Source organism: Anopheles nili, chromosome 3, assembly GCF_943737925.1.
Source record: "Anopheles nili chromosome 3, idAnoNiliSN_F5_01, whole genome shotgun sequence".
NCBI lineage: Eukaryota > Metazoa > Arthropoda > Insecta > Diptera > Culicidae > Anopheles > Anopheles nili.
Window position 1 is genome coordinate 12,547,337 of NC_071292.1, and position 22,898 is coordinate 12,570,234.

Consider the following 22,898-nt stretch of genomic DNA (forward strand, 5'->3'; position numbering starts at 1 on the left):
AACTTTCATAAGATACGAACTAACATTCCCTGTTCAACAAACTTTACCGAAGGTAGTTTGACGCGGTCGATGCAGGCTAAATGTTTTATATGCATGCAGACAGACGAAAACTCTTCCCACTACTGCGAGTGCCATGGGGAGGTGCGAAGATGCAGTGCTGCTGTGAAGTTTGATGAAGTTGGTGCGAAAATTGCGCTATTCGCACCCCCTTTCGGTTCGGTACAGTGCAGCCAAACCCGGACCGAAGTTTGTTGCAGTGTGCTGCATTCGAGCAAGCGACAAAAAGTCCTGCTTAAAACCGAACAGCCACCGGGTTTGGGGAAAAGCTCGATCTGGAATGGCATAGAAACAAAGAGCTCCAATTTCATGCAAGCAGTGGAATGGAAAAAGAGAGCATTCACACAACAAAAAAAATAAAGTGTGCATTCCCAATATGCTTGCATCGTTTGTGCATCGTTTTTGGGGAGTTCAGAACCGATGAATAATGCATCCAGCTCTGGGCGTAACGGGCGGGGACTAGCAACCCGGCTCTAAACTGGGAGAATAAATAATTCGACAAATATTATTCGGTTTTCATCGAGAATTGAAGCGCGAAAAGCCATTCGGTGCGGTGTTGGTGTGGACTACCGCTGAGCATAGATGGTTGAAAAATTTATAAAAATGATTGAAAATTTAAAAACCAAATACATCCTAAAATAACACCGCCATAACGAGAATGGTTTTTTTAGAAACTTTGTCAAATATCACATAGGCGTGCTAATTAATGAAAACAAATCGATGAACCGTAAAAGGGTAAAAATAGCTTCTGGGAAACATATTTAAATCGTTTCGATAACTCGGAGTTTTACTCTATGTTAACCAGAACTTACCAGGACCCTTTTTAATAACTTCGTTAGCAAAATCAAATCATCACTCGGTATCTTTTTAGTGGTCAGTACGCACGTTGTGAATTTTCCTAGAAATATTTAATGTTCAAACAAAGTGATTCTTTTCCAGCAATGGAAACTTTTGGAGGAGTGCGTTTCTCATTCTCAAAACCCACCCCAGTTCTGGTGGCCAAACCAATTTTCGCCCACTCCGTTGAACACGTTTCCCATCTTTCCGTCCCGTTTTCGGTGATGCCTTTAGGCCGTGCAGTTTTAATTAAAAATAATACCATAATTGAAACATCTTGTCTCAGCGCCTTACAGGAAAAATTTGACAGTTTTCTCGTTTTTCTCTTTCGCCTAGATTTCTACTACTCGGTGTCATATCGAGAGATAGAGTTGGAAGAAAAATTGCCCACCATCAGCAACGTCGCCTACTTCGTGTGTTCCATTTTTTCTACAAGGCGTAAAAGTGAAAGGAGTTTGTGACCGACAAGGATGTTACAAGACGCACAGTTGTGACCGCTCCGTCGGTCGGTCACATTCCCACGGGGCAGCTGTCTGCTGCTGAAAAATACCCGTAAACCATCAGTTTCGTCCAGCCTTTTAGTGGTGGGACTCATGCTGAGCAGCCATTTCTATTTACTCGAAGGAATAAAAAATCCGCAAATCTGTAACTAAGCTTCTGTACGGGGGTAGAATGCAGCGAGGTTGGTCGAATTCTTAAGAAGCAAAAGCAAGTAATTTAGTTAAACAAGCTTCCTCGGCTTTGCGGTACATAAACAACCACGGTCGCTTGACCAAAGGACCGCAGCTGACGGATGATTCTTATAAATGCCCAACACGATAAAGCACTGGCAGGTGTTGCGCTTAACTTTATTGTATTTAAACGGATATAATTAAACTAGTTTGGTAGGTCAGGCTGTAGTGAGCATAAAATAAAATGACTAAAAGCTGGTGCTAGGTAGAAGATTATTACGGATTATATCGACACAGTTGCATACCTTCGTGTAGTAAGTTTGTTACCATTTCCGTTGCGGGTAGTACCAGGTTTTTTTTCAGTTTTATACTTCTCATCATTGTCATGTTCTCGTATTCTCTCGGCTTAAGTCGTCTGAGAATATTTTTATTCTGTTCTTTGACTAACGTACCCGTTTATCCTATTTCTTTCGGATGGTGTTTATGAAGAATGAAATCCATTCAATGATGGTAATTTTAAATGGTTTATTAAAAGATGTTTCGAAATTATTGGTTCACATTACTAACGCAGTTTTATAATGAGCTTACCTGAAGATTTGAAGCCATCTTGAACAGTACCAATGTATATTTTTGTATTATAAAGGGGAAACAATACTTACTTATATGCGTATAGGTGTGTATTGAAATTAGATCACTGCAAGCTTTTCTAAAAATAAAGCTTTCACATCTATTCCAATCGGGATGCGTTTGTACACTTTTCAAATAACATTTTACCAGGTAGCAATACTGCGAGACACCAGGAAAATGCAAAAGATTGCAGCAGTATTTCATGACAATCGAGATTACATACCAGATAATCTGAATTTCGGATCGATGAACGATTCTATTCAACGCGCGATGGAATGGATTAACACGTGAAGATTCTAAGCTCGTTGCACGATTTCGTCCTTATTGGATTGCGTGGAAGCCTCGCTACAATTCGCGCTAGATCCGAACGCGATTGAAAGCAACAGCTCAACCTCCAACGGGCAAGCATTCAACGATGAGTTGGAAAATTGCAATGAATGCGTCCGATGTGATTCCTTTCATGTCGTTCGTATGCAACGTTCGCACTCGCTTGACGGTGGAATTTTCAATGGAACCGTGACCGTAAAAGTGTTCCGATGGCATAGCGTTAGGAGCAATATGCTGCGCGAGTTACGGCGATGGAGGGCTTCATCAATCTATCGCAACCGGTTTACCGGCTGACAGCGGAAAAACGACACGAAACGGTTCCGGTTCAGCCGTTGGACGACTCATGAAAAAGCGAGCAAAAAAGGGGAAAAATACTATCAGTGTAGTAAACGCGGAAAATAACCTACCTACCCAGTTTCACCCAGATCAGATGCAATGGAATCCGGTGGCGTGCGATTTTTTGACACCAAAATTTGGGCAGTCCCTCAGTGGCCATAGAGCACCGAGCTGGATCGTTTTGGTTGTGATCCGTCCGTTCTGTCAGCCGGTTTACGGTCAAGTCCACAGACTCAGCAGGCAGGAGGAGCCGGCTACAAGGAAAACAAATAAAGGCGTAGAAATAAGAACGGACCAGAAGCGAAAAAGTTATAAACTATAAATTGGAATAGAAATGAGAATTTACAGTGAAATGGACAACCAGCAAACTAGTGCGGCCTCGGTGCGGAACGGAAGTAAATCTACCGAGCAGCATGTACCATGCTGCGAGAAAAAGTGATACCACGAGAACGACTGGCAGAGATTCGGGCTAAAAAACTTTTATCTTTTTTCGGCAAAAGGACCTCGGTCAGATGATGATGAACTGTGCGCTTTTCCTGCTCATGATTTGACGTTATCCGACAGGGTAAACTAACGAGCACTCAAAAGTGCGACCCGTCAGGACGGTGGACTTTGCCATCATCCGACGCGCGAAGTATGGTTCAGTATCACCCGGGAAGAAGGGTATTGTATTCCGAGGCTCAAAAAAATCGTAATATAAATTATGAAATCCAACGCAACACAACTGTCGAGTGACAGAATCTAAATTGGAAAAAAGTGCCCTTTTTTCCTTGGTTCTATCCAATTTTCACTTCATCAGCTTCTGGGTTGGGGTCGTGCGCCAAGCTCGTATTACCAAAGCATGAATACATTTCGCGGATAATCATTCACTTCAGCACGCTTGCGGCAGGGCGTTGCCATGGGTAACCCGCTGGAGACTTGGATGGCGTGACATTGAATGAAATTTGCGGAAAAAAGGAAGAGCTAATTACATGCTCATTGTGTTGGCGGAATTCGACGGAGCCCACGCCTAACGCTTTCGGCGTAATTCCGACGAAATGCGCTTCATTCATATGCTGACGGCATGCACGAAAAATTGGCGTATCCTTGCGGGATGGCTGGGAAAGCGACCACATGCTGGTGTCCGCGTAACCCAAGTGTATGGAATTCGCGCGATGCATACACAAGTATGGACGGAGAGTTTTAAGCGTGAAATTATCGAAACAACACATGGAATCTTGTGGGTGTTATTTTAGCACGTGGCTGCAACAAGGAATAATTGACATTTGTTGAATTCCGTCCCCCTGGGCCAGAAAATGCGTGAAAACGTGCCATTTAAATTAAATTGCCGTTTATTGGCACCGCACGGTTGCAAGTTAAAAGTATTTCGCGAAGTGCGCAGCTGACGGAGATTGAATAAAATCTCACGGTGCGCCTCGATCGGGGATATTAAAAGTCGAAAACAAACAGTCGCTCGGGTGCTTAGAACCGGCGTGCTCCTCTTCTGTTGCCCATTTTGCGGGTCAACCAACTGTCAAAGCAAAAGCGAAAGTTATGCGAGTCAACAACCAAAACAAAAAAAAAAGAGCCGACCCACGAAAGTGTACCGGCCATCCATCCGCAGCAATTTGCTGGACGATCGGTGGCTTGTCCCCATGTTGCAGATATAGTTATTTCAGCCACCACCACCCTGGTTTCTTATCCGGTCAAACGAACCGAGCCCTGCCCTTCAGCCATGGGTGGCTCATGGGAACAGGGAGCCATTTTTTTATTGTCAAATCCGGATGCTCTCCGGCTGTTCGTTAGTGTAGCTTCATGTTGGGGGCATCCGTTTCACTTTCGGCACGATGCTGCGTACGGTTCTGCGGATGAAAAGACTGCAAAGCAGAATCCGGAATGGCTTCAACCTTCGGGCAGATCCGACTTGGCCCTGCGACGGCCAGCTGACAGACGACGGCTCGTGAGCTTATACCAGGGGCCAGTGTCGCAGCAGGACGACCGTTGGATGCTGAGATGATGTAAGGAGCCGGTGACGGCCGGGAAACAAGACGGATGGTGCTGGTCGGGATAATATGGGCCGATAAATGAGGACGATATGCGGAGAATTGGTGCAGCTTGTGGAGCCCAGAATCAACTTAATGCTTTCGTTTATCTGGCCTGTTAGGAGCAAAATCGTGAATGTCACCGGGGTGAAAGTTGAAGCGCTTCATTTTATAACATCCATGCTGGGCAAAACGTTTAGACGGAGCGAGGACTAGGGATGGATGATGTTTGCTGTCATTTGTTGAAAGACTTCAGCTTTTTTTTAAATCTAGAATTCATCCCTGCTTGTATGAGGTATCTATACGAAAGCTGATGGAAACAGAATAAAACCGTTGAAACTCCCTCAGGGCACTAGATTTAGGCACCGTGCGAAGCCTTTGCCAGATATAGGGTCACAGTTTGACTGTGAAAATTGGATAAAATTAATTTTTCAGTTCTAAAATCAAACAGAATGTTTAAATTAAACATGTCACATTGGTCCGGTCCTAACATGATTTTTGTACCCTCTCTCGGGAAGTTTTTATAATGTATTCAAATGGAATAAAGAAATTATCTCATTAGGCTAGTATAATAAATGCAGGGGCAGGACTGAAACCCGAGACCCACGGACTGCTTCGGTCGCTCGAAATTAGGTTAGGATTCAACAGGAACACTGGTCTCAATTTGTCGTGCTCGTCAGCGTCCGTGAAATTTGGAATCCCCCGTACAATCCCGGTGGCTCTTGTCTTCTGTTATTGCAGTGAACCGGTCGAAAACGGAATGCTAGAAAAGCGAACAGAAAGTGCAAGGAGCTGGTGAAGAGATTCGGTTAGTGGTGGGAAAGACAGCTGAATAAATTTTCATTACCTTCGCTAGACGTTTCTCGTGCAGGCTCTCTCGGTGCGTTTGGGTGAGCGTTGAATGGCGCCGGGGTATGATTAACGAACCGTTTGCAGCCATTTGCCCGGAAGTGAGTACTTTGTGGAATGATGTACCTCATTAACCACAGTGGAGTGGTTAGAGGTTGAATTTTCGAGCGCAAGAAAAATAACTCGTTGCTTGGTATGATTGCGTTAAAGTACGCCTTGCACCAGCCTGTGCGCGAGATAAATCGATTTAATTGCTGATGCTAATTAGATGGGTGCTTCAATTTATTCTCGCTACTTTAGACGTCTCAATTATGGAATTAATCAATAGCACAGTACAGTCGGGATTTTAGCACTTGAGACACATTTAATTATTCAGTCAGTTTCGGTAAAACAGTTGTAGAGTTTAGAAAAAAACAATTTTCGTGATGAAACTCGCTTACTCAGGCCGTCAACAACAGAATTGAGGATGTTTTAATTTCCCAAGCCGTACGACGAAACGCTTCTCTGCCATTTTTAGCGAACATGATTTACTTGCGATCAATTCATCCTCTGTGACCACTGACCAATGCTTGTGTTATCGTGCTCGCAGGTGAGCATGCCCTTTGCTGATGAGAATTTATGACATTTCCCTCAGCAGCATAAGAATGGAAAGCGTCTAGCTACGGGACTTTGGGGTCAAATCGTATGGCTTTCTGGCCATTGAATTTGTGCGATTGAAATCGGAAAATTTAATCTGCACCCGGGGCGTTCAGACCGGTGCCCTGTGCATATGCAGATAGCTTCGGGGACAGCTGAGAATTTCCATCGGGAATGGTTGTGGCACAGAAAGCCAGGACAGGTAAACGAGGTACGTGTCGAAACCGACGCTTGGTGGTCACGATTTTGGTCACGGCGAAAAGGACACTCCGCACTTTCGAGAGTGCATAAGTGAATTTAGGTCCGATTTCGGTCAGCAACCTGAACCGAAAAGCTCACAATGGCACTCTGCGTGATGTTGCATTGCGATAGCCGGTCCTTTGCAGTGGAAATGGGCTTGGAATGCGGGTGCTTAACTGCACAAAGAGTAAGCAACGCTCGCGAACGCACCGAACGAACCATTCCAGCCGGCCATGAGTAATCTCTTAATTATCTTTTATGGTCTCTGTGGTGCGCTTGGTCTGTAATTACGCCACGAGGACTTGGATACGACCAGATTAGAAAGCCCGTGTGGTCCGGCGAGCCGATCCAGCGGGGAGCATTATTTTCCAAAACAGTTCAATGCGGCCTCCGTTCAACGAATTCCAACATCTAGGTGTGTGGTACGAAAACACGAAGGACGAAGCGTGGTGGAAATAATGCAAAAATAGACAATTACCTTGCCGTAGGCTGTAAGCCCACCATGCCGGACATCATACTTCGGTGCATCCGCGTTGCTCGAGTCAGTCCACGGTGTATGGCAGGTGGATGTAAGTGTCATGTAGCGGACCCCGAGGGTATAGTAGATACGCAGGACACCGAGCGAACCGCCGAGCGAGTGGCCACCCTCGACGCCGATTAATGAACACATTTGACGGTTTTTGTGTGCCTGTACGATGTCTGTGTGGGATGGAAGCATACAAGAAGTATTAATTAATGTTCGCATTTTCCTGGACACGGGGGTTTCATTGACAACTAGCTCAGAGTATGAGTTTTTAATTTCCGTAATGGACCGTAATAATTAGAAAAATCAACGACATCAAGGACTATCTGTGGTCAACCGGTTACCTACCGAACACCGATGCGCAGGACGTCAGATGAGGGGAAAACCTTTCTGTCAGTCTTTTAATTACATCTATCTGTTCCAAGGTGATCTGGACCGCGTCCTTGTGCTGTGCCTCACACGGAACGTATGCTGCCCAAAACTGAAAGGAAAGTGAGAAATCGAATTGAAAGAAGAGGCGGTGCAAGATGTGTCATCTTCTTCACGTGGAAATGATTTATGATTATCTGTAGATTGGAGAGAATTGTGTTCTTCTGTATTCTGCATGTGGACAGGGATATCATGATATAATACATTGGTAGGACACGCTTTAAAATTAAATTACACACCGATGATTATAATCGCATGCGAAGAGCGGTGGTTGGTTCAAGATAGGAATACTCGTTCCAGGTAACGAGCCATTTTGTAGATAACTAATGTTATCATCCTATTACACTTCTTCGTGCATCCCAGAATGAAGAAGTCCTTTGGAAGGCTTTGCAGAACGAGCGAGTCCCATCAATTAATTCATTATCACCCCCAGCCAATGGCAATTACTTGAACGATAGTACTAGCCATGCGGTATGAGCGTTTGCTCCGCAATAGAGTTTATTACATGATCCGGAGCATACGAAAAGTGGATTAGAAGTGGGTTTGTGATTTTCACGTACATAGCTATATTTTCTTGTTCAAAGGTTGAGATCAACACTTTAAATGGTTTCCAATTAAGTGTCTGAATTCATAATTCCACTTCGTTAATCATGAAACATCGATGTTCGTGGTGACAATATGCTATTGAACTGAAAATCCCAAATTAATACCCACTTATAGATGAGTTTGTCATTGAAAGTACGTACCGAGCAAGCTCGTGGGCTCCATTAATGAGGATCCTACTAATACAGACTGCCAGCAAATCTGTCATCTAATTTTCAGCGAAAGTTAACATTATCAAACTAATTGAACGTGATCCAGGTACACACTGGCATCGGCACGTTCCAGCGAAATGCTTCTTGCCAGCGTTGACTCAGAAGACGAGTGAAAATTAATATGTATTTGCATGGTATGTTTAATCTATCAGCTTGTGAAATCGCCTTCCGCAAAATGACAGACACAAAATGATGCTTCATTGGTTTTCGCTTTATACTTAATGTTCGATCAAGGTGACGAAGGAAACCATGGATGAGGGTTAATAAAATCAATTCCCATCAGTCGTGTACCGGTTGCTTTCAGCTCGACGGTCGATCGCAAGTGAAAGGTAATTTGTGTTGCTTCAAGCTACGCGCAGGGACGTCAGCTTATTTTTTCACATTTTTTTGCGGCATTATTGTTTTCTTTTCGGGAGAGTTTTTCTTTGGCAATTTTTTTTGTGGCTGTGAATCAGTTGAGTTTGAGTAACTGATAAGCCTCTTACGGGACGATCAAGATTGATTTACATGATTTTGCCTTTACTACCGTCCATGTTTTGCACGTCACTGTTGTAATGGTGATTGTGTTTTCTAGGTTTTATGATTCAAATGTACTAGACTATGCAGTTAAAAAGTCGGCCACGTAGATACAATCAAAATGTCTGATAATTGTATTCAAACTTACTTAATATATGATATTTTAAGTATTATATTTCTTTTAGAAATAAAATAATAATTTGAATAAAAGCTCAAAATCTGTTAGTTTTTTCCTGTGTATTCCAAAAACAAAGCAAAAACACGTTTGTAAGAACCGGCATGCAATACGCTGTAGTTTGTACACGTGTTTTAATTAAAATTAATTGCATCAGGTAAATCCGATCCTATCACCCGTTGTACCTGTGGGAGTTGCGTTTACGTTTGCTTATAAATTTCAATCTGCAAAAGAGTAACCAGATTGAGGGCTATCCGTTGGCATCCCGTTGTGATCGATGTAAAATTTTATGGCTCTGAAAATATATTGCGAAACCCCCAAAAGCATCGTGATGAGCGAGCGGCATTCATGAAAATGAGGGCAATATTTGATAGCAAGCTCGTAACGAGCATGCCGGCAATTATTTTGCTGCGCTGGCCGTCTTTCGTCGGACGAAAGCACGAATCGTAAGGACTACCGTTTATCGAAGCAAGTTTGATGAGTTCAATTGATTTTGATTTGATTAGTTGTGGGACCAGACCCAGAGAAAATTTAATCTTAACCTTCGCTTGTGAATTTGAAAATTACGGCACGTTTGTAAGGTGCTTTTTAATCGTGGATGATGAAAATAGCAAAGGTGATCAAATGAGAAGAGGAGATTTGTTGGAAAATTTCCAGTTTTATGCTCAACCGTAAACGAACGCTATGATGTAATGGTTCGTTGAGTTATACTTGCAAATAAAAATATTAAAGCTAACGTAGACATAATCTCAAATCAAAAAAACATTTTTGTAAGCTCAAATGTAGCTAAACGATGAAAGCCACCCGTGTTGCACGAACCAAAAGTAAGTCATTGGTAGTAGAATTTTCGGAAGACATATTTTCTCAAGAGTAAAACCTTTCTCAAAAAAGATCGATGAGGTGAACCGAAAATCCCTAGCTTACTGGCGTTTTAAACACCGTTTTTTTGACTATCGCTTAAATTTTTAAAAGGATCATACCACACAAAAGAGTAAAAAAACAGTGTTTTGCGGTTGAAGATTGATTAAATGAAAAGTTTTAAGACGGGTTGGTAAGCGGTAAAGGTTAAAAAAAGAAATTGAGAGATGTGAAGAGATCAAACGTTTCGGGCGGATGAACATTCTCGTTTTTGTGTGCATGAAATTGCAACAGAATTCTATCGTAGACAAGGCTTTGATTCATAGGCTGAATTCGTCATTTGAATACGTTGGATATTAGCTGAATTATATGTGCATCTTAGGTCAAAATGTAACGTCGTCGTAATATGAAGCACAATTGAAAATATATAGTGCATGGTGAGCCACAGAAAAACGACGGTCGTGGATGAGTGTAATGGAAAATGACGTTAGATTAGTTTTCTCAGAGATGTGGCAATGATGCCACAGCGTCGTGATGTATCGTAGGATAGAATGAGTATATATTTTCTTCTCCTCCTTTAGCCATGAGTCTAAAGGTTCAAATATGATGTGAAAGGTTCCAATTTAATATGAAAAAATGATTCAATGGAAAATGCGCATTGTGCAAGTCGATGCAATCTGATGGTGTGTGACGTCTCGAAACATCTTGTTTCTCTGAAAGAAGTACATTCCAGCAATTGTAGACTCACGACCTTCGCACATCTGCTGTTGGAAGGATCATGAAAAAGCAAAAAAATCTCTTGACTAAAGACATCCAGCACCCTCATCTACTGGCGCTGGCAACTGCTTGAGTCATCAGATAAGATGCAAATTTGCAGGACGTGATCCAAGAACAAAGTGCCATAATTCACATCCTCTTTGCTCTGGATGCCTTTCGTCACGGTTCCTTCGGCTTCAGGGTGTTTACTTATGCTAAAAATACATTATCATTCAACGGAGCGCAATTAATCCTTTTTAGCATGTTAGTATGCGCCGGATTTCCCTCCATTCTGTCATTCTTTTGCGAAGTAAAATCAACCCGCTTCCAGCTGCGCCTGACTCCGTTAAAATGCGATGTTTTTGTTTGTTTGAAGAATTATCGCTTCCCTCGTGTTTCGAGCAGCCCATTAGGCGTCTGAAAGCTCACCAACGAAGGATGCAACGATGCCCATACTTGGCTCCGTGCTGTGCAGTTCTCCGTAGGGCACCCAGCAGGGTTTTCTGCCATCATGGCGTGTCCGGCAAGCGATGGAGCGATTCGCATGCCTCCGCCAGCGCTGATTAGCATTTATTTGTTGCACAAAGTGTTCTAACTTGAAGGCTCGAGTGGACCACTGGCCTCACTTCAGGAGTTTTGCTCGGGAGTGAATTCGAAAGGAGCGGGAGGCCAGAGCTCGGGAGAGCTTGAACTAAATTGCAACGATGTTAATTTGCGTCCGTTTTTCTCAGCTTCCCTCGCTGCTTCGGTTAGTTCACCCGCTGCTCTTTTACATCCGTTTTTGCCAACTCAGCGTCTGCGTTTATCACAAACGACATTAGGGTCGGTTCTCGACCGGTTGAGTAGCGTGGTTGAAGGGGCAAAAGTTGTTGTGGACTCTTGAGGAGCGCTTCGAAGGATTCCAGCAACAGATTTACCCACAACCGGGCGCAGAGCCGGTCTCTGAAGTACATTCATTAGTCGCGTGCCAGGGCGCCAGTGCGTTCGGCCAACTTCCTGCTTTTTAGAGCAGTTACTTGACGGATATAAATGTTAAACACCATTTTCCTATCCCGACCAAGCATTGGAAAGTGATTCAGGCAGCAGAGTTCACAGCTAATGTACGAGGCATCTACGGAACATCTACGGAAGTCATCAGTGTAAGGAGGTGTTATGCTGCGATATGTTGTGTGCCCCTGATGCCCGCGTGTGTGTGATGAATAATTTATCAGAAATTTAAATGTGGTCCATTCCCTGTATCCACAATGGAATTCTGTGTCGGTGTACATTGTGGTTAGTTTGGCGCCTGGCGAAGAGAAACCATAATAGTTATGGCTCCGCTGGTCCGCTTCCAACATCCGAGGCGTGAATCACGGGGAAAAGATGCCTGCATAATCGAGCATGGCTATTCAAATGCAAACACAAAGTTGTTGATTTCGCATCATTCGTTAGCGGTCGACTGGCGGATATTAATGCTGGTATGACCTCAAATCCCGGACTATTCCTGCGGGAGGATACCACAGAACCACAATCTGCATAGCCTGGGCTGGGATAGTTTAATAAGCCAATATTTCAGCAGTCTTTCGGTGCCGTGAGACCTTTTAAGCTAAGCAGACGATGTCTCTAAATGTTTCTGGAGTAAACTCTTGTTTTGTGGTCAACTGTTCAACTGCGACTCATGCTTACTGTAGGAAAGGATATTATTCTTAGCCACAACTACTCATCCAGGACACACGTGTCGATGCTTTATTTTATGTGTCCTCGAATTCTCGATACTTATCGTTTCTTCAACCACTATCTTTGGAAAACGGTCGTTCGCGGTACTTACTCGATGATCTGGAACCGGTGCTGCTTGAGCCACGGCTTGGGCACTGCCGATGTTTCCACGGATGCGGCTGTTGCTTGTTGGGCGTTCCGTTGAGGCTGCAGGACGAAGGAAAACCATCTCCTGCTCCCATCACGCCACCCAGACTGCCCGGAATGATGGTAGTTCCGGGTGGTGCATCCAACCCCGATCCGAAATACTGCGAGGGATTGAAGTTGAAGTTGCTGATCGAGTTGGAGAAGTGATGGTCATGTGAGGCGATGAGGTTGCTCTTTGCCGAACCAGCATACTGGTTGATGTTGCAGGAGCTCGCGTGGTGACCAATGCCGGCAACTCCGGAGAAGTGTCCCGAGAATGGCAAATCCCCGTTTGCTCCGATCGTGTTGTACTTCGCGGGCAGGTTAAGTGCGTCGTAGTTGGGAATGTACCCTCCGGTGACCGGATCCGGATGAGGTGCGTGTTGATGGTGGTGCTGGTGATACAGATACAGCTGGCCAGCATCCATTGCCTCTTTTAGCGGGAGTTCGGAGCCAGGCTCACCCAGCCGGTCCTCACGGTCATTTCCGTAGTAGTATTGGTGGTGCAGATAATTATCGTCGAAGTAGTAAGGCGGATATGGTTTCGTTCCGACCGGATCGTTTCCGTTGGCACTCGGAAGTTGTGCGGTGGCGTTTCCATTCATCAGGTCCACCATCATGACTGGGAGTGGCTCGGGAGCATTTAGCTTCGTCTTGCCGTCCGTTCCTGTGGTCGAAGAGCCGGAAGTTGTTTTACCGTTTGTCGACGGCTTGGAGGCTTTCAGCGTGGACTTTAACATGCCGGAGCTCGCCGGACCGTTTGTGTTCGCGGCAAAGTTGAACAGATCCGGCTGATTCATGGTTCCGGTGTAGCTGGGCCCTCCGGTTCCAATCATACTGGCGTCCAGCTCGTGGCCGCAACCGAGGTTTACTGTGGGCGGTTGGGAGCTTAGATCGTGCATCGGTTCCGGGCCGGATGCAACAGGTTGCACGACGCAGCCGTATCCGTAGGAAGGACGTCGATTCAAAGGTGGCGGTGGCGGAGGTATCATGTCTTCGCTGAATGAATCGTCCTGCAAATGTAGAAGAAAGATAAGACGATACGATGAGGTGGTTTAAATGTGCAAGAAATCCATAGCTGGCACGAACTGCAAAGTATTGTGATTAAGAAACTAACAGAAACAGGAAAAAGATTGAGCTTTACAAAGTATGATATAATTCGCTTCCCATTAGTCAATGTATCACAGAAGCGAGTTATTAAAAAATGAAATGAAATATTAATCGACTTTCGTGATTATGACGAGCAAACTAATTATATTTCCAGAGCAATAAATTATCATGAAACGGTGTCATTTTTATGGATCCTTTGGCACTGCGTTTAGAATGCATTCTCTGGTACTAATAATCAGAGGCTTGGCAACAGGACAGTCCCATAATCACATAATAAATGCGTTCGGACCGTGAAGGGAATCCATTTTTCTCGCTGATCTCTTCTGCAACAGCCAGCGGCCCAGTGTCGTGCAACTGCAGCTGTTGAGCTCCCGGAACGAGGATGACAAACTGGCAGTCCCGGTACATTTAACGCATCTGTACCTCGCATCTGCCACCGAGATCGAGCTCCTCGCTAACCGACCCAAGCGCTGCCTAGAAACCGGAGATGCAAACTAATGGTAATGTCCCCGGCCATGGAAAACCGCAAAACAGACCGGAAAAGCACAACAAAGCATCCCGAAGCGGTTCCTCCCGTCGGTTCTCACGTTGGCAGCAGAAAAATGGTCTGACTACGCCAGATGGAGCGGATATTTATGACGTTGTGCCGTAATGGAAATGAAGAGAATAAATGCTTCCCGAGCGCTGGAATGAAATGCCCCGACGAGGCCATCGTAGGCCGACCGTATTCTCTTGTTTATCCATCTGCAGAAGCGGTAGTCTCATCAGCATTCCCCATCCTATCTCGTGAGCCCATCGTTGGAGGCCGAGTGCAATGATGTTTCGTGTTTTTCGCGGTTTTTTTTATCTTCTGCCATTTTTCCATGTTTTCTCTCCCTGTGTCACCGGTTCCGGGAGCATGCAGTTGGATCGTTCGTCATTTTTCACTCTCGTAATGCTTTCTCCTTTGGTATAATTTCCGTTCATTTCGTGGTTCCTCCGTTGTTTCTGGGGTATCAGTTTACAGATGCTTCCGTTTTGAGGCATCTTTAAATTTACAACCGGTGAGGACGGAGGCTTTAGGGATAATTTTTTGTAGTCAAAAAGAAGGATCAAGGATAAAATTTGAGTCTGATTGCTGATGAAGAAAAATTACAAATCAAGCTTGGAAGGATAATGATGAGGTAAAAAGCCAAAACTCAATCTCTAGAAAGTAATGATTTCCGGAAAATGGATGGGATGGATTTGGAAAAAGAACGTACTGTGCTGCACGAATACATTCAGTTTTTCACAAAGTTTTATTCTCTGGGTATGCTTCTGTTTTATTTTGTTACGGTGCATAGATTCGTATTGAAGTGGTTAATCAAATCGAAACTGTTATCGTGCGGTGATAAGCTTTGTACATTCACTCAATATATACTACACTGACTTTCTTTTCAAAGGGAACGCAAGTGGTTCGTAAAATTAATACTACAAGCTCTATCCAAAGGTTTATATACCCTTCGGCTAGGTTGAAGGTAAATAAATACTGCTTTCAATTTGTTTTCCCGTACTTACTCAATAATTGTGTCGCTGTTTTCCTGCGCACAAGATTGTTTTCCTAGCAATTTAAAACCTACGAATCCTCAAGATTTGGGATATATTTTCCGTCCGTACTAAACCCAGTTTAGTAGCACAGCTGCTCAAAATGATGCCAGTCGTAACGATAAAAATGAGGAGCTACTACATCGAATCCTTCCACGATCTAGCTAACCTGTGGCGCTGGTTTCATGTTTATTCTTTTTGTAATTTCTGGATCGTTTCATGTGCACGGGTAACAAATTATGATTGCTAAGTTGCAGAGTTTGTTCATAGATTTGGTGTTTTGGTGTTACCTCAGTGCTATAGAGTAGTTGTTTTATGTTGAATTTCATGTTCTGGTTTACATCCTCCCTATTGTGAGTGCATTTTACGGTATGGAATGAAAATCTCATCAAACAAACATAAAAATAGGGATGGCAATAAAAAGGAAGGGCCTTAGAGAGGGTCGCTAATTCAATACCTTATGTCGTAATATTAAAGTCTAAATAGTTTTAAAGGTATATTACGAAACAAAGATAGATCGAATATAACAGGTTAAATTATGATACGAGACTTTATTCTCTTAAATTTGTTGAAATTTTCAACTTGCCTTAAAACCACAAGTAGCAATCACGCCAGACTTTTCCATTCGTACCATAAGCTAGTATTCGTTTACCTTCTAGGCGAAAAACCTTTCTCAAGCATTAAAAATTCCATTACCGTGAATAAAAGAGCTGGTGGATAGAAGTTCTCGGAAATATTCAAAAGGCTATAAATGGAATGCAAAACCGGAGCAAAAAGCGGTAGTTTTTTCTTTGACGGCAAGTGAGATGTGTTTGTTTTCATTATGCTGTTCGCCAACTCCTATCATAAGCAAGTAAAATTTATCTCGTCCCTTGAGATTCAAGCTCGTTTTATGATGTTGCATGCACTTGAAGCCAGACGTGTCTGGCATCTTTAGAAAAACTCTCAGAAATCATTCAGTTTTTTTGAGTTATGTTTAAATGAGCCATACCGGTGAATTCCAAGCCAGTCAGCTAAGTATATGCAGCACACATGAAGTTTAGAGATTCAACACATCTTTTGATGGTTTCTTTTGAAAACAAATATCCTGAGAGATGCGCTGAATTGATTAAATTCTTCAGTTTCCAGTAGCTTACGGTATGGATCAAAAAAGCATTATTTTTCTCATTCTGTTTTAGAGGGTTTTCAATTGGAATGAAATGAAAGTTTTTATAACTAGAAAAACTATAAAAATGCTGACACATATGTTACAGTTAAGTGTTTGAGTGACGAGTTATTGCATAAAATTGTTGTTTAGTAAATTATGTATTGAGCAGAACTAAAAGGATAGGACCATCTTTTGTGATCACAATAATCTTAAAGCATTCCTTGAATCTAGGCACAATTTGAAATTCGTATATATAGCTTACGTTGGAATTTCTACAGAACCTCAAAAATTGTACGGATTAATGGAGTTTTGAACTGACAGATACGAGGAAGACAAGTCCACTGATGTTTCAGGAATGCGAGCGTACCAGCAATAACTGTGGAATCAGCTGGAGCCTGGAAATGGAGTGCCAATTTGCAAACAAAATTTTCCAGCTCCAGTTATCTACCCCATATACCTACGAATTTCGTCCGCATTTGTCCATGATGCGCTCCTTGAGCCGCGATTCTCGCCTACTAGAACATTCCTAGTAAACGTTTTGGAAATGGATTCGGCTTCCGGAAGTGAGCAAAAAGGGATCCTGAGCAGCGAAAGGACATTCCATAAATAATACTCCAAAACCATGGCCGCAAAATGGTGCGGTCAATAAATTTTGTCTACCGAAGCCCGAAGGAAGCTAGGTTCACCGAGAATCCCGATCAGCCCGGAAAGCTTCCAATAATTTATGACCAAAGGTAGCCATCGACCACCGACCGGCCGTCCGGCTTAGATCGAGGGATCGGAAAAGGGAAAGTGCTTTCTGTTTTCAGTTCCAATTCGCTATCCGAAGCGATAAAGTTTTGATTCCTTTTTTTGGCAACGCTTGTGCAGATGTGTAGCTTTCCCGCTTCAGTCCCACACACTCTGGTGTTACATAAAGAACCCGACGTTTAGGGGCTCAGCACTAGACAAATCGACCAGGACACAGGCTGGGCAAGTGTTTATGTTTTTACTTTTCGTGATAGAGTTTGACAGTTGCCTTTGAGAACCATGTAGACATAGGGAAAGGCACACAGGGAAGCATGAGAAGCGGAACTACGGGTAGAAAACGATTTCTTATCTAGGTGATGGGATATATAGAAATACTGCTAGTCCTCCTCTTTCGGTACAATTACTAGCAAACCATTCCATTTCCCGTAAATTAAAACCTTCAAACGAAGGACTTCACTTATCGATATCGATGACGATTAATTATCGAAGTTAGACAAAAAAGTTTCCATACCATATTTTACGCTTTTTTTCGGTCCTATTTAACCTTTCAAACCTTTCCTAGCACCGGTATAGGGTCTTAAGTCCCATGCGAGATTTGGAATCTCATCAAACGAAAAGTAAGATATGTCAACGATGTGCAAAGGTTACCTCAGCATAATTATCACCACGAGGATACGAGCCGTGCTGGCAGTCGAACGATAGCACGGTGGCCGCAGCTTTACACGCGTTTCCGGTGGATCTACCGGATACGGATGGCGCAAGCGGTGGCGGAGGCGTTGGCGTCGGTGTGGAAACGGACGACGTCGGTACGGATGCACCCGTTATGCTCGAGTGTCGCTGCATCGCTGTCGTTGCTAGGCTCAAATCCCCAGTTGACGTGGCGAGGTGCTGAAAAGCGAGCGGAAAAAGGGTGCATTAGTGTCGAGTTTCCTCAATTTTGATGGCGTACGAAAACTTTGAACCAGCGACCATAAAGAAGAAGGCTTCTAACCCGGCCGAGCTTTTGTAGTGGTGTCGCTGGAACGACTAGCTGTGGTGAATGTTGGGCTTGGTGTTGATGATGAGTGGTGGAGAAATTTAAACACCCGTTTAAATGTGCGCCATTCGTTCGAGGTTGTCGCGGCAACTTCTATTAAATGAGCTCTTGCCAAAAGAGGACGCACACACACACAGCTGCTCCACGAGCACGAGAAAGTAGGTTTCGGTTAGGGTCTACAGGCTAACGACGGTAGTGCTGCATGTCTTCACAAAAGGCCTGTATTGACAAGCAAGCTGAAGCTCAGTTCCTCATTTGTACCGTCTAAACAGAGATGCCGAAGGGCTCATGGCCATGTGATTGGCGTGGTGGTTGAGTTTTCATTAGTAAATTAGCTTTCTCAAGCCTTTTGTCGTCCTGCCGAGGCATCGTCGTTTGTTGTTTCGATTCCGGCAGGGTGAAAGCTAATTGTTTCTGTCATTGTTGAAATTTGATGTCGGCCGTTTATACTGCAGGCTCCTCCAAACCACTTGAATGAGCTGAGCCGTTAGGCCACGGCCAGTGTGACTGTAGTGTTCCCTTTCTGTGCTCTCGGGGTCATGTTTCAAAACCTCTTGAAGGGCAACGATTTTCATGCAGTGCCGGTTAATGGAAAATTTTATTTGCTGTTACAGGATTCCAAAACAACAACGAGGCCAACGTGAAGCATTCTCCGTGTTCCATACATGAGCTTCGTACGATATAGACGATGTTTCCATTTGAAGCGTTCCTAACTACACAACGATAGTGCTCTAAAGCTGTCTTTTAGTGAGCTTCAACGCCTTTCATACCATTGAGGAAGGTTGTGGCTCAAATACATTATACACGCGGTTAAAATCTCGTCTCCAAACGACTTGCTGACCTTCGAGAGGAACGAAGTGGAAAATCCGCAATCACCGCAACAAAAATCACTGCCAAATCGGACCAAAGCCTATAAACACTTACCAGTTTTCCCATCGAGCCGAACTTCTTCTGGCGGTCCTTCTCCAGGCGCAGCAAAATCTGAGCGTTTTGCTCGCACGTGTAGGTGTGCTGGCGAGGATTTTTCCTGTCCAAGCTGTACTGGTACAACGGCCTTAATGGATTCGGTATTATCTGTAAATATTTGATCCGGTAAAAAACGAGAATGAACGACCGAAGCAAAGGCAGTGAGACGGCAGACAAGAGAGGGAAAATAATGGAGAAACCGGCTAATCGGAGCTGGGTCATTGGAGTGAGAGAGAGCCAGTGTGGAGAATGAAATTCGAGATGGGACAGAAATCGGTTAGGAAAATAGCCCGATCGAGCAGATAAATTGGTGGGAGTAATGTGAAGCGACTTGATATAAAGTACGCCGCTTTCTGGACGGTTATGTGTCTCTCATTTTGCCGTAACTCGGCTGTCAGATTGCGGAACGTGGCCAATTCTAAGGACTGCGATGGGCATTGATTCACACGCCAGATTTAGCTAGAGGAAAACACCAAGGGCTAATTGCAATGAAAATGCCAGCAACAATAATCAGATGAAAGATTAGAAGGCCATACTAGTGACACTTTCACACGTTCGCACGTCCTGGTCAGTGGGTGTGTTGAACGAGCCGAGAGTTCGTCATTGGGAGCGGTTTATCGGATTTTAGGACAAACAATTCACTTGAATCGGTCAGTGGACAATTAAAGTAATCAACTGGCATGGAAATTGAAGCTATCAATGATTGATATTATGTACCTATCAGATGATCATAGTGTCTGTTATATAGTAACTGAAACAATCAGTCAAGTTTGTAATTCCTATTATCAAAATTTTACATATCATCAATGACAAAAGCTGCAGCATCATTCGTAGAATTCAAGCAATGTTTCAATTAAACAGCTTTTCCAGTAATGTTTGTAAATTGAAATAATTATTTATTCGTCGAAATGCAAGCAATATTTTAATACTCTAAATAATCGAAATGCTTTTGGTGGGTTTCCAGAAAATATCTCCGTGAAATGACAATATCATTATGATCTGCGTTGAGGTCAAAGTCTATTTTCGGAAGCCAACAGCGCCTTCAACCATTTCAAACCAATGCCTGTCTTCGCAAGTGGTATGGAAGCTGTCGGCTTTGAGAAAGCTATAAAGACTTCTGAATTGCTGGCCTCTTGAGATGAATTCTCAATTTGAATCTCCACGATAAGATGGAATGTTTAATCCGGCTTATTCCATTTCTTATCGTTTACATTGCTTCGCACCACCCAGACGCGAGCCATTGGTGTCGAGGCTTGTTGTCTTTTTCTGGGGCGTTCTGGAGTTCTCACAGGCTTACGGTTTTCCAACGCTTCATCGAACGCCCACCTGCCGTCGGCACCGTAGTGGCCACCATTTTGTATCAACAGCTTCCGGTCCATGCTCGATATCTACGTAACATCATCCCTCAGCCCACAGCTTGACTTGTACGAGCATGACCAGTCGATCGTGGAGACTTCTCACACTGAGGCACGATGATAATGTGATTAAGAAAATTAATTACAAACTCCCATACCTCCCGGCGGTCGAAGAAGTCATCGGCTTTGCACCGACTTCATAGCACTGGCATCACGAGCAGTCATCGCGTTTCCGGTGATTTCGCATGCGGTCAAAGTCCAAGCTTCGAGACGTTTGTCGAAGCCCTGGAGAAAATACACGACCCTCTCGAAAGCGATTATCGACCTCGATTTGGGAGATTCTCTTGAAATACTTTTTGCGGGCGTACAGGATCTTGACGCGATTAAGAAGATTAGAAAAGCGTTCGAGAGACTGAAATCGTTTCGCAATTCACTTTCTTTTATGGCCTCTGGGACGTGATATGTTTATGTGATCATGCGGATTGAATAGCGAGAGTTGTTTCGTTGTTTTTACAGGAGCATTGCGGCTTTGGACAAGCAACTTTATATTTATGTGTAGTCTGAAACATTGGTATGATTTGGTGCCCATATCTGACTATGCTCCGAATGTTAGAATGTTGTTTAAATAACATTACATGTTAGTTTTTCACCCCGATACATTAAAGCATAAAAAGAGTTAAGCTAACCATAAATTGTTAGTCACAGTTATCATAGTCCATAGGGGAAAACATCATCGTCGCCAGTGATTGAAAACAAAAAGCAAACTCCTAATAAACGTCCTTCAAACCTTTAAAAACTTTCCAGCATCAGTGTTTATTGATCATCCCTCTTCTAACACTTTGCTTCCGTCGGTTTCGTTTCATGGAAAATGGAAACAAAGGAAATAGAGAGGAATAGCGAGCGAAAGGAAACTCCTCTAATAATGGTTCACTTACCTCCGTTTCCGCGTCGCAACTGCACAGTGACAGCGTACTTAATCCACCCGGGCCGCGTTTGAGGCTGTTGGTGGCATTTTTCAATATCGACGCTCCACCAAAGCCACCAGCGCGCGTCAAAGTGGCTGTTGCGGCCACTGTCGCGGACACGGGGTAGCTGGACTGCAACGCCGTTTGCTGCTGGACACCGTGGGCGAGTGGCTGTGGTTGTGGGTGGTGTTGATGCTGATGTGGCCGATAGTGGGTGTGATGTTTGTGGCGATGATGCTGCTGCTGCTGCTGATGCTGGGGATGCTGGTAGTCGGATTGCGACGAAGAGCAGGTTGAGTAGTTGTCGTTGTCATGGTGATGCTGCTGTTGTTGCTGCGATGGCAGCTGTCTGGCGTACTCGCGCAGCTTTTGCTGGTGGAGCAGGACCTGCGATTTTATCGTGTGATCGGTGTTATTTACATTTAAATTGGATTTGCCACCGTAGCTGGTGCGAAGCGTGTGGAAGCGTTTAAAATCCTCTCCGAGTGTGGCTTCCGTTTTGACGGTGGGCGCCAAATTCGCCCCTGGAGGCCGACTGCTACCACTTGGGTCTAAAGCAAGCACCGACTGTTCCGCTGGCCCGTGGGATGTCGATTGTGAGGTGCTACTGCTCGAGGTTTTCGACCAGCTCTTGGCGAGTCCCGCTCCAGTGCAGGATCTCGTTCCGGTCGATCCGCTCTGCTGCTGCTGTTGATGATGATGATTGTGATGATGAAAGAAAGAGCCAGCACTGAGCGCTCCGGTAGCATTCGAGCCCCGTTCTAGCGTGCTGGACTGCGTGGACTTTTTCGATCGCTGATGATGACTATTGTTGCGCTTCAACGAGCCTCCGGTGCTGGATCCGGCACCAGTGTTTGTTGAACGGCCATGTTCAGTTGGATTCGCTAAGCCCACCGTGAGATGGCCCGGCGGGGATTGCATTGATTGCGGATCGATTTTGCCATTGTGCTTGTGCTGATAGCTCTGTTTGCCGCGATTAATATCGGTCATTTTGTGAGGGCACTGTTTTGTGGATGACGCGTGGATGCCCTTTTCTGCTACCGTTCGTCGGCACGACACTTCAGCACAATCGTTTTACACTTAGGACCTTCAGCCTGTGCACGAAACCCCATGGCCAGGATCCTATTCGCGTGAAATTTAAGGATCACACGTCAAAACACTACACTTGATCCATAGCTGGGAAAAAAGAGGTTATGATTTAATAAAAAAAACTATACGAAATCACTTGCTTCTCATCGATTTGGTTACGCTGACTGAAATGAGTTTCAACTGCAGCTATAAAATGTGGTATATGTGGTATAAATACATCTATTAAATTGACTTCCAATAATTATTCATGATACACTTGAAGGAAACGTTCGAAATGGTTTTCAACTTCAACTGAATTAATTTATATCGCTATTCACGTCGTGGCTATAGCAGAAAATGTTACCAAATTGGGAAACCAACTGA

General features: G+C 44.1%; 1 protein-coding gene across 1 annotated transcript; it reads right to left on the reverse strand.

Annotated features, from left to right (window-relative positions):
- Positions 1-2,822: 2,822 nt before the first annotated feature.
- Positions 2,823-22,436, reverse strand: LOC128722773 (uncharacterized). Its single transcript, XM_053816453.1, has 8 exons — positions 21,417-22,436; positions 19,085-19,234; positions 17,773-18,012; positions 12,477-13,567; positions 7,670-7,724; positions 7,473-7,605; positions 7,080-7,300; positions 2,823-3,109 (listed from the first exon to the last, which is right to left on the reverse strand). The coding sequence occupies exons 1-8, from the start codon at positions 22,434-22,436 to the stop codon at positions 3,089-3,091; spliced, it is 2,931 nt and encodes a 976-aa protein (XP_053672428.1). The 3' UTR covers positions 2,823-3,088.
- Positions 22,437-22,898: the final 462 nt, after the last annotated feature.

Coding starts and splice junctions, on each gene's coding strand:
- LOC128722773 (XM_053816453.1), bottom strand. CDS start 22,436: ATGACCGATATTAATCGCGGCAAACAGAGCTATCAGCACAAGCACAAT. Junction 13,568..17,772: donor GTGGTGATAATTATGCTGAG/GTAACCTTTGCA, acceptor CTACATTTGCAG/GACGATTCATTCAGCGAAGA. Junction 7,301..7,472: donor GTCCTGCGCATCGGTGTTCG/GTAGGTAACCGG, acceptor CATCCCACACAG/ACATCGTACAGGCACACAAA.